The following is a 12,740-nucleotide window of genomic DNA, read 5'->3' as shown; positions in this document are numbered from 1 at the left end:
AAAAAAAAAAAAAGCTAAAAGCTGAAATGAACGAAATGGGGGAGGGGTAGAGAAATAAATAAAAGCAAAAGTGCTACTTTTACTTTAATACAAATGACTAAATAAGTAAACCCTTAGCATGCTAAGTAGAAGACTAAAAATACAACAATAAAAAAGGAAACCCCAAAACCAGTAGTAACAAGAAAGGTGATGGACCCCCAAATGCCAAAGTTATTAAAATATTTTAAAAAGAAATTTAAATGGAATCATAGGGCCACATAATTGAAAATTTAGAGCAAATGATTTTTTTTTCTTTTGCTAAATATAAACTACTAAAACTGATCCAGATAAGATATACAACCTGAACAGATCAGTAATTACAGAAAATAATTGGGAAGTTTGTTAAGAATGTTACAGTGAAAAAGATTATCAGCCAAGATAACAGAACAGATAATTTCTGAGATAGTCAAACTATTGCAGGTCACCAAAAAAGAAGAGAAGAGCTCCAGTGTATTTTTAGAGTTGCACAAGCTCCAATTTATTTTTAGAGTTGTGTAAGAAACAAGCAAAAATCAGAGATAGCACTAAAAAAGAAAACTAGAAAACTAGAGACCAGCTGCATGTATGTGTATACAGTCGTTGCCACTTATCAACAGGGATCCATTCTGAGAAATACGGCGTGTAGCCTATGGTTCCTAGGCTAGAAATCCATACAGCACGTGAATGTGCTGAGTACTGTAGGTAATGGTAACACAATGGTAAGTACTTGTCTATCTAAATATAACTAAACATAGGAAAGGTACTGCAGCCCAGGCGTGGTGGCTCATGCCTATAATCCCAGCACTTTTGGAGGCTGAGGTGGGTAGATCACTTGAGCCCAGGAGTTCAAGACCAGCCTGGGCAGCATGCCAACACCCATCTCTACAAAAAAATACGTCGTGGTACATGCCTGTGGTCCCAGCTACTTGGGAGGCTGAGGTGGGAGGATCACCTGAGCCTGGCGAGGTCAAGACTGCAGTGAGGTGAGCGGTGATTGTGCCACTGCACTCCAGCCTGCGTGACAGAGTAAGACCCTATCTCAAAAACAAAACAAAACAAAAGTACAGTAAAAATATGGTATAAAAGATAAAAATATGGTACACCTGTTTAGGACACTTATCATGAATGGAGCTTGCAGGATTGGAAGTTGCTCTGGGTGAGTCAGTGGGTGAGCGGTGAGTGAACGTGAAGGCTTAGGTCATGACTATGTACTACTGCAGACCTTATAAACACTGTACACTTAGACCACTCTAAATTTATTTAAAAATTCTTTCTTCAGTAGTAAATTAAGTATAGCTTATTGTAACTTTTTAACTTTATACATGTATTAATTATAAAGATTTTGACTCTTATCAAAGTCTTTTGTAATAACACTCAGCTGAAAACATTGTACAACCGTACAAAAATATTCTTTCTTTATATCCTGGTTCTATAAGCCTTTTCTATTTTTTTTTCCTTTTACTTTTTCAACTTAAAAAACAAAACAAAAAAAAACTAAGACACAAACATGCACATTAGCCTCAGCCTATGCAGGGTCAGGATCATCAAGATATCAGTAGGCAATAGAAATGTTTCAGCTCCATTATTATTATGAGATCACCATTGTAATATGCAGTCTGTTGTTGACCAAAATGCCATTACGCAGCAAATGGCTAGAGTTGTAAAATTTCCAGGTAAGATATTAGAAAACAAAATCCAGCAGTGTTTTGGAAGAATAATTCAACATGACCAAGAGGATTTGTTCCAGGAATGCAAGGTGACTTAACATACCAGGGTATATGCTATACGAATTCACTGTGTCAACATATTTAAGTGCAAAACCTAAATACTTGCGGCTAACGATTTTAAGAAGATATTTGATAAAATTCAGCAAGCTACCCTGATAAGTGAAATTGCATCAGTATTTTATGTGAATTTATCAAAAGAATTACTATGAAAATATTAAATCTTCTACTCAAAAACCTTTATTCAATTCCATTGTAAACATTATTTGGTCAAATTATTTAGTCTATTTTTATTATATAAGGTCTGTGTTTCTTTTCTTTTTTTTTTTTTTTTGAGATGGAGTTGCGCTCTGTCGCCCAGGCTGGAGTACAGCGGCGCAATTTTGGCTCATTGCCGCCTCCACCTCTTGAGTTCAAGCGATTTCACTCTAAGTGAAAACTGGAGCAGACGAAAATGACCTAAGTATATAAAAACCATTATCCAAAGCAGTGGTGTATATTACATTGGAAAATTCTAAAGTTAGAATTAGGAACACAGCAAGGATGACAGCTGTATCAGCATTGTTTGGAGGTTCTGGCTAAAGCAACAGGACAAGAAAACAAAATAAGTAGTAAAAATATTCTAAGGGAAGGGATAAAACAATATGAAAATAAAAGACTATATCAGATAATTATAAATCATATTTATCAGAGACCAAGGATTTCTAATAAATACAATTCATTACTGAGAATTTTTCTTTAATATAGACAAATCAACTCTATTTTGGCTTTTCTTGATGTTTGCAACAAATGCAAAAATTCCTATTCACAATTATGATAAAATTATGGAATAATAAAAAAACACAGGGCCGGGCACAGTGGCTCACTCCTGTAATCCCAGCACTTTGGGAGGCCGAGGCAGGCTGATCACTTGAGGCTGGGAGTGCAAGACCAGACTGGCCAACATGGCGAAACCCCATCTCTAGTAAAAATACACACAAAAAAATTAGCCAGGAATGGTGGCAGGCGCCTATAATCCCAGCTACTCAAGAGGCTGAAGTGGGAGAATCGCTTGAACCCAGGGAGCCAAAACTGCACCACTGCACCTCCAGCCTGGGTGACACAGCGAGACTCCATCTCAAAAAAAAGAAACACAGACCTTATATAATAAAAACAGACTACATAATTTGACTGAATAATGTTTACAATAGGAGTTAAATAAAGGTTTTTGGGTAGAAGACTTAATATTTTCATAGTCATTCTTTTGATAAGTTCATATAAAATACTGATGCAATTTCAATAAAAATTTCCAAAAGGTTTTCTTTTTTGGTGAGGGTGGCTTAGGTACTGGATAAAATAACAGTTCCTTTGGAAGAATAAATATCTAAGAATTGCTAAGAAAATTTTGGAAAATAATAGCTGGGGGAAGCGTTGTAAGTCTAAAAGATTAAGCTTACCTTAATGCTAATATGATCAAACAAGTGACGTTAGCAAGCCAGATCTTCTTCTGGAATCTCAGATCTCTAATCTTCCAGAATAAAGAAGTTCTAGAAGTATATTTGTGAACTTTATCTACATGAGTTAAATTAGGATTTCAGTTTTCAGGAAAATCATATTTAACAAATAGTTCTGGCATAAGCAGACAGTCAAACCTGTTCATCATAACATATAAATATGAGTTCTGGGCATGAGCTGTAATCCCAGCACTCTGGGAGGCTGAGGTGGGCAGATCACTGGAGGCCAGGAGTTTGAGACCAGCATGGCCAACATGGTAAAATCTCATCTCTACTAAAAATATAAAAATTAGCCAGGCATGGTGGCACACACCTGTGATCCCAGCTACTTGGGAGGCTGAGGCAGGAGAATTGCCTGAGCCTGGGAGGCAGAGTGGGCAGTGAGCTGAGATCATGCCACTGTACTCCAGGCTGGGCGACAGAGCCAGACTCCATCTCAAAACAAGAAAAAAAAGAAAGAAAGAAAAAAAATTCTGGCTGCAGCAAGGAGCCAACGAAAAACAAACAAGCAAACAGGAAAAACACTAAAGGGAGAACCAATTTAATCTCAGGGGAAGGATGGATGTTCTTAGAAAATACAGGTGCCACAAATGAAGCTACAGAAGCATCTAACCACAGAAAAAGACAGTCATTTTTATATGGTGACAGCCCCACAAGTAAAGTCAAAACACAATGACAGGAGGGGAAGAAACGCAGCAATGTGTGACTGACGTCAAGTTAGTGTTCCCAACTTCCTAACAACCAAGGAGAAAAAGGAGGGAGTAAGAGTTGTAAGTTCATAGAAGAGAGAAGCACACATGGTCAACCAGCCTATGCAGAGATTCTCGGAAAACGCAGACCACGACACCAGCTAGGGGAGTGCATAAAGGCCAGATAACCATTTTCACACGGCAGATTGAGAAAACTTCCAAAGATAGTTAGGCCCACATCATGGATGAGACTATCCTTGTGAAAATTAATCCATATTTATGTAAGTACAAACTATGCAAGCTCTATGAAACTTACTCTTTTGAATCTACTTACAGAAAAAAAAAAGAGCAGAATATGAAAGCTTACTGGGGCAGTTTGTAATGGCAAAACTATTCCTCAAACAACCTTAATAATCATAATAGCAAGATGACGGACTAAAGCCTGGCATGTCTAAAACATTTGTTTAAAACAACTAGGTCTAGTTGTGTTGACCCACAGGACTGTCAATAGATGGAATAATCAAAGCAAGTTGCAGAGAAATGTGCAGAGTATGATATAATTACTGTAGAACTAGGAAAACCTTTTCTATGTTATCTTTTGAGCCTACATATATTGGTAAGAATACAGAGCACCTAACATTACTTACCTTGGATGGAGTGAGAATATGGAGGGGCTGGAAGTTGTTGGCTTGGTGTTTGCACAATTCTGTGTGTAATGTATTCCAAAGAATAAGTTTTACTGTTGTAGTTTGTAAAAAGACAAAACAACCAACAAATCAAATATGCATGTGTGTACATGTCCATGCATGTGTATGTATGTATGTGTATGTATATATATGGAAGGCAGCTGGTAGGTAGAGATCTAAGGATGCAAAAAGAAATATAGAATATAAAAATATTGTGCTTAATTAAACTACAACTTTATAACTGGAGTAGAAAACATATATACATAAGCACAAAAAAAGAGTGATAGGGGCTGGGCACGGTGGCTCACACCTGTAATCCCAGCACTTTGGGAGGCCGATGTGGGCAGATCATGAGGTCAGGAGATTGAGACCATCCTGGCTACGGTGAAACCCTGTCTCTACTAAAAATACAAAAAAATTAGCCGGGCATGGTGGTGGGCACCTATAGTCCCAGCTACTCGGGAGGCTGAGGGAGGAGAATCGCCTGAAGCCGGGAGGTGGAGCTTGTAGTGAGCCCAGATCGCGCCACCGCACTCCAGACTGGGTGACAGTGCGAGACTCTGTCTCAAAAAAAAAAAAAAAAAGATTGATAGGAAGTCCATCAAAATGGTTACAGTCTGTATAGTTTGTATCTGGACAGTAAGATTATTAGTAACTTCTATTTTTTTCCTAGTAATATTCTGTTTTTCATATTTTCTATCTTGAATACACATTATAATCAGGAAAAAATCCTTTACAGTTGAAAAAAATGGGAAAAAAGAAAGATGTAGAAACTAGGACCAGGACAATGGAAGTTTCCCAGCTGAAATTCAAAAGCAGAACAGTTTTCTAAAGGGTTGTAAGCAATGAGTTTAAAGTGATAAAATTATTTAAATCACTAACATTGTATACAGCAAGCCTTTTCAGTTTCTTACCAAAAACCATAGTTAATAACTCACTATTATCATTGATGATAGGAAAGTAAAGAAATTATGGCAAATATAATACAGCAAGTCATCAAAATTGTGTTCAAATATTACGGATCAAAGAAACAAGAATAAAAGTGGTAAAAATGTATCTAAGTATTCTCATAATATTCTAAATATGCTTCCGTCGCAAGAGTAACCTCCTCTTCTCATCAATCCTTGATGACAGCAGAAATGAGTGGTATTACAACACTGGAGAATGTCTTAAGGTACAAATATGGGTGATTCTAGCTTGCTCTCTGGCACCACCTACTGATCAAGCAACATCTCAACGGAAAACCGCACAATTTGAATTTTCCTCTTCTCAACACAACCTGTGCTCTGGAAAAAATCTAGGTACTCTCTCAGTCCACTCATCTGGATTCTGCACAGATATTAATAGTTCAAAAATGGCATTCTAGAAAATTCTGTCTTGTTAGTAGGAACTTTGATCATTTTTGCATCTAAACAGAAATGCCAGGATTGTCAGTTTCAAAATGAAAACGACAGTGGGATGGATCACTTTATCACGTTAGGTACTACATCTATTTAATGTGACTGTGGAGGAGGTAAGATGACTGACTGTGTGACGTTTATGAGAGGATTAAAAACCTTTGCTGCTTCAGGTTGTTTTTGACTAATGACTCACACCCCATCATTCCCAAATCTGACCTTGGCTCTAAAGAATCATTAACATTCAGTATATTTTAATCAGATATCAATTTATTAGGGAACCATTCATTTGCTGCTCATTAGCACTAAACATTTTTTTTTTGGGGGGGTCAAGTATCCATGTCACATTATGTAGAAAATGGTCCTTCATGCCAACAGACTTACATGTATAAAACATGAATACCCCCAAACTCTGGGGAGTATTCCAGAATGGGGCAAAAGAGAGGCTGGGAAGTACCATTTACTACACACATTTAATAAGATGGACAAAAACCTTTATCAGAGTTGGAAAATCAAGTTGGAAACAAACACATATATTCACTACTTAATGCATTTAATTCCAACCCCTCATTGGAATCACCTTGGTAACATTTAAGATTCTATAACAGTATGATATGACGATTCAGAGGTGGTCTCAAAGTTGTTACAGTGTTAAAAAAATTATAGTAAGCAGTATAAAATTACAATTTATTATGGGGCCAGGGGGATTCACAGCCATCCTTAAAAATATTAAGAGCAAACCACGGCCAGGCATGGTGGCTCACACCTGTAATCCCAGCACTTTTGGGAGGGGGAGGTGGGCAGATCACTTGAGGTCAGGAGTTCAACATGATGAAACTCCGTCTCTATCAAATATACAAAAATTAGCCAGTCATGGTGTCGTACACCTGTGGTCCCAGCTACTCAGGAGGCTGAGGCACGAGAATCGCTTGAACCTGGGAGGCTGACGTTGCAGTGAGCCAAGATTGCGCCACTGCACTCCAGCCTGGGAAACAGAGCGAGACTCCGTCTCAAAAACAAAACAAAACAAAGAAAACATGAAGAGCAAACCTTTTAGAGAATTCTACTTAGGATTTCTTTTTCTCAATTCCTTTCCCCTACTCCTTTTGTTTTGTAAGCACTAATCTGGTATGGAGTCAGCCGGACAGAGCAAAGCTGGATGGGCTGCCCCTTGAATGATGGAGTAGGTCTGCTTGGGCAGTTCTTGCTGGGAAGAGGAGGAGAAGACCGGCGGCGCAGTGGTGGCCACTGCGATGTTCTGGCCTCCATCGCTCACCACTGTCACTTCTGCTGTCCCCTCCTGAATCAAGGCGTTTAGGCCTTCAAAGTCAGTGCAAGTAATACCCGAACTGGTAATGAAAGTCTGATTGCCAGAGCCTTCCTGGGGGCCACCTGGGGCCGTGGGGATGAGAGTCTGGTGCAGAGTGGCTCCGTCCGTCTGGTCGTGAGTGGTCAGCAGGACAGCCGGCTGGGTCATTGCGCCCGCCTCGCTCGGACACCGCGAGGACTGAGGGGGGGCGATCAGACTGACCTGGCGCAGGATCTGCAGCCGGCTGTTCCCTGGGAGTTCCTCTGGGTTCTGGGCCACCAAGGCAGGCGGGACGATGTTCACTGCAGCGGCGGCAGCCTGGACGATGGTGTTCGCCTGTGGCACCTGATGCCCGACGATGATTTTGACTCTTCCCTCGCTGAACTGGGGCACTTGGCTGGGCTGGAGGGGTACCTGGAGGTGTCCCACAGTGAGGGGCGTGGCGGGCTGCTTGGTGGGGTCGATCTGAAACTGGAGGACGGTCACGTCCGAGTTCTTACTCTCATTGTACTCACTGTGCTGTCTCTTGTGGCTGCGGAGCGAGTCCTCCCGCATGAAGGAGGCATCGCATATATCGCAGTGGAAAGTCTTCTTGGCATCCAGCTTGGCCACCTGCCGGCTGCTCTGCCTGCCCGTGTCCTTCCTCTCCAGAGCCTCAGTCTTAACCATGTCCGCATGGAACTTCTTCATGTGCTTGCTCAGGTTGCTAGGCTGTTTGGTGTCGAAGCTGCAGTAGTTGCATTTGAAAGGGCGGTCGGTGCAGTGGATGCGCTCGTGGATGCGCAGGGCGGCCTTGCTGGAGCAGGAGTAGCTGCATTCCGAGCACTTCTCAGGATGCTCCGACTGGTGCACGCGGCTGTGCTTCCGGAGGGTGGCTTTGCTGTCACCCAGGAAGTCGCAGTGCGGACACTTGAAGTTATTCCCGCTGTGCTTGATGCGGATGTGCGACTTGAGGTTCCCCTTCATGGTGCAGCGGACATTGCAGAACTCGCACTTGAAAGGCTTCTCCCCTGAGTGCACCCGCATGTGCCTTTTCAAGTCCGAGCTGATTTTGAACTTGGCGCTACAGAGCCAGCACTGGAAGGGGGCGTCCCCTGTCAACACAAGGTGAGTTTCGATAAGAACAGGCAGGCAACAACCACAGCGGATCCCCCCGAAGCACACACCAGAAAATCGCTTATACAAGGTGGGTGGGTGCAGACCTTCTAACTGCAGCTTCTAGCAGCCCCTGGGAGTGGGGGAACAGGGGCAGGGTTTCTTTTTCTTTCCCCAGACCCAAACCACCACCACCGGCATCAAACCCAGAAGAAAAATGGGAGATCGAAAAGAGCAATTTAATTGTCCCAGATAAAACAGGATTTACAAGTATACTTGTTATATTCTTTAAAACACTCAAACTATCTTTCATACTGTTAATGTGCCCACTCTGCTAGTTAATGGTTCACAGTTGAAGACTTTGGCACAACCCGCTGATTTTGATTGAGTTACATGTTGTAACAGATTCAACAATGCATTTTCGAATGGGTCAGCTCCGTGCTGCACTCATTGGAGTATGGTTTTACAATGATTGAAACACCCAGCTTCTATTTCATGCAGATCTTTATTAATAAAGATGTGTTTATTGCACAAAATTTATTTATCCCATATTGCCAGCTGCGTTCTTTATTTGTGAAGTTACAAAATCCAGCTGCTTGATTTTTTTAAAAAAATTCATATTCGCTGAAAGATGAGCAAGGCAAGTGAAACTGCAAACATCTGAATGGATATCATATTCCAAATTTACTTCCTCAGTGAATGCCAAGTCCAAATTATCTGAGGCAATGACAATTCAAGCAAATTGGCGACCCCTCATTTCAATATTGTTTAAGTAAGCAAAATAGCAGCTAATATTCTTCAATGGCTTCCGGGATGGCAGGCGCTATGCTGAGCACTCCACAAGCATGGTCTCGCTTGATGCTGGGAAGATGGCCCTGTGGTAGGTACTATTATTAATATTGTTTTTCAACACAGTTACACAGAGAAGGCTGAGACCCAGAGAGACTATATAACTTGTTCTTGGCCGCCCAGTAGTGCAAAGCAGGGCTTGGATTCCAATCCAGGCTGACTCCAAATCTGGTATCTTTAGATGCTAGGTAATTATCTGTACATATAACAGATGTTTGCTTTCTTAGGACATAAACCCACAAGACTGGGATGGTGTTCCAGCTTTTTGACATAGGATCTGCTACTTCACCATGAGCTGCTTAAAGAATGCAAACAAAGATGGCAGGGGGCAATTGAACAAGCTTCTAGAACACTGAGAGGCCTAAACATAAACCTAAAAAAATGTTTTGTATGACTGAATACCACCAAGATCATGCATACTAAACTCTAGAACAAGGAACAGTAAGCTACAGCCTCTGTGCTAGATCCTACCCACAGTCTGTTTCTATTAATAAAGTTTTACTGAAACTCGGCCATGCATATTTGTTTACATATGGTTACTTGCCTGCCGTAATGGTAGAGGTGAGTATTTGTGACAGATACTGCATGGCCCACAAAGTCTAAAATATTTACTATCTGGCCCTTTTCAGAAAAAGGGCCTTTTGCTGCCTTAGAATGTTGTTCTTAACCTTTTTTATGCCATTACCCCTTTTTGGCAGTTCAGTGAAGTCCATGTTCTTCTTAGATAATATTTTATCTAAGTGAGGTCCTTCTTAGATAATATTTTAAGTGTACCAAAAAAAAAAAAACTAAAAGAAAAACCAATAGGAATATAAAAGAAACCAATTATATTAAAATAGTTATTAAAGAAAAAAACTGTGATATGCCAATGTGTGTGTTTCATTAATGCGTTCAAGAATCAGACCTAGTGGCAGGTCTAGTAACTACAGTCATTTCTAAATAAAGAGGAGTGTAAAAGATATTTTACTCTATCTGCAGCAATCATTATGAAGAGATTTTTGATTTTCACTGGCGACAACTTTACATGCACTGTTATCAGATTGGTTGCCTGTTTTCATAATTGAAGAACATGTCAAATTTCAATACAGGCTAGTGAAAATGAAGACTTTTTTTCCCCCATCCAAGGACCTCCCTCCCAAATCTACTCATGGATTTCTCAGGGGCAGACGTCTGTAGACTCAGAGTCAGAACCCTTGCTCCAGAATGTTTTACGAGGTTTTCCAGTTACATCCCTGCCAAAATTATAGCGACAGTCTTTTTTCACTTTTTTAGCAATCTGCAGAGGTGAGACCCAGAAAATCCAGAAAACAAAATCTCACAGCTAAGTTGCAGAGCTTAACAACACTCTTTGGCATGAAAGCAAAGGTTATAAATTCCTTTGTCTTTTTTTTTTTTTTTTAATTTAACCGTAAACATTACTTTAATGAAGTATACTGGTCAAATAGTCCCACTGGACACTAAGGTCTTCAAACCTAATGACTCTGTTCATTCTTGCCTACTACCTGATTCCCACTGTGTCTGGCACATAGTGAGGTTTAAAGAATGTTGGATGAATAAGCAACATACATTTAAGCTGACAGATCTTCCTTGAGTTTGGGTTGCTACTCAAACAAGTGTTGATGTAGTCTATCAAATCACCAAAAGAATAAAAACAAAATCCTATTAATTTACAGTTTTACAAGTGCCACAGATTTATAAAAGGGAAAATGAACATTCCACGAAGACCATGCATAAATAGCACACATTTAAATTTTTGAAAAACACACCTTTTCTACACCAATTTAAAGATGCTGCTATAAATAGTAACTTCATCCTTATAAATCAAAATGAACCATTTTCATACATGAATTGTTCAGCTTCTCTAACTTAGGCTGGGGGAAATTTCTGAAGCAAATCAGTTGGGCATCGATTATGCCAATGTCTTAACTTGCTGTAGATTACTAAAATGTTCCCACATCTCCCCACCTCCCACCCCTCCTTGTAGCACGGCCTCTGCCATGTATGTCGTTAGGCATGTTCTCCCATGATCCGTGACAAAAGCCTCAACCTTGCCATTGGATTTGGCCAAAGGTATGTTTAGTCACTTGAAACAAATAATGGCTTGAAATGGACTTGTGCACTGGGGCTTGCTTGCTTACACCTCGGTCATGACCATGAGGTCAATCCTGGCCTAACTACTGCTGGTCTCAGGAGAAGACCAAGAGACACATGGAGCAGAGCTGATTTCCTCAGCCAAGGCCAGTGGACAGCCAGTCCATAACCAGCAGATCCTCAGACTAATAAGAGAGCCCAGCCAAGGTCAGCTGGTTTTGCCCAGCTGATCCTCACATGTGAACAGAAAAAGCATATTGCATCTATTGAGGTTTTGTGGGCTATTACGCTGCATCACTGTGACAACAGACAATGGATACAGATACAGGTATCTAGAAAAAGGGTGATGCCATAACAGAGAACCAAAATACAGAGCATTGGTTTTGAGATTGGGTTGCATGTGGAGGCTGGAAAAATGACAATGCACACTACTTAATGGCAAACATTTGGTAAGATTGTCACTTGCGGTAGCTTAGAAGACAGAAAATGTACATAATGAGTTTTGGACTTGAATAAAGAGATAAATTCTAGGCAGAATAGTGAAAGTGTCTTATAAGCTGCATATGATAAAAGACTACAAGAAAGAGACAAACTCAAAAAAAGAACTGGACATTTTCTAAGTAGAATTTAGAAGGAAGATAGAAAGTCAAAGATTTACTGGATATAGTTTCTCATCTCCAGCCAGCTTCTCCAGCCAGCTTCTCCAGCCAGCTTTCCCAAGTAAGACAAAAGTCTGGGACAAAGACCATATCTAAGAAACCAGTCTCAGAGTGAAGACCAAATGTGAAATAAGGGGTCTAAATGTAAGACTCTTTATTAAAATCTCCAAAAGGGAATTAAGAATGGTGAGAATGAAGTTGGTGCCAAGTATGTTCTCTCAGCTGGACAAAGGACTCTTAAAACCCACAGAAGGTTAAATGCCAAAAGTACCTATAATTGAGTTTAGAAGAAGAGGCAAGATTCCAAAAGAATTGTGGGTATCACTTTTGGCAAATGGATACATAGGAAACTCACACAGTTTTTAAAGACAGCTCTACCAGCAACACTGTCACCAGCCTTACTAAAACAAAAGGTAAAAGACCTCCAGCTTTTGGCAGACAGGAAGCAAGCTGAGAAAAGTTTCTCAAAGGTACATTTTGCAATCTTTTTTAGAAGTAGCTTAGGAAAGTGATGGAAAGGATGCTCCAATGGCACGGTTAAGAACCAAAGAGCTGAGCCAAGGCCTAATCAAGAAACATTCCCTATCCCCTGAGTAGGGGGAACCTGGGAACATGTGCTCAGAAGAATTTCAGAAATGTTATGGACCACAGACTGACAAATGCCTCCCGTTCTTCCGTTCTTCCTTCCTTCCTTCCTTCCTTCCTTCCTTCCTTCCTTCCTTCCTTCCTT

General features: G+C 40.5%; 1 protein-coding gene across 4 annotated transcripts in view; it reads right to left on the bottom strand.

The window, feature by feature from the left end:
* ZFP64 (ZFP64 zinc finger protein) overlaps window positions 1-12,740 on the bottom strand; it is a 107,861-nt gene that overhangs the window by 60,492 nt on the left and 34,629 nt on the right. For 3 of the 4 annotated variants that reach the window (XM_011951348.1, XM_011951351.1, XM_011951349.1), the window contains one exon: window positions 6,256-8,410. The exons of the other annotated variant lie outside the window; for it this stretch is intronic. In XM_011951348.1, the coding sequence (XP_011806738.1) occupies window positions 7,128-8,410 (1,283 nt within the window). In that variant the 3' untranslated portion in view covers window positions 6,256-7,127. Of the gene's footprint in view, window positions 1-6,255; window positions 8,411-12,740 lie in introns of those variants that run through there. 4 annotated transcript variants of the gene reach the window in all.

This window comes from Colobus angolensis, unplaced genomic scaffold, assembly GCF_000951035.1.
Source record: "Colobus angolensis palliatus isolate OR3802 unplaced genomic scaffold, Cang.pa_1.0 Scaffold319, whole genome shotgun sequence".
Classification (NCBI taxonomy): Eukaryota; Metazoa; Chordata; class Mammalia; order Primates; family Cercopithecidae; genus Colobus; species Colobus angolensis.
The sequence above is the reverse complement of the archived record's forward strand: the minus strand, read 5'-3'. Positions and strand labels throughout refer to the sequence as shown.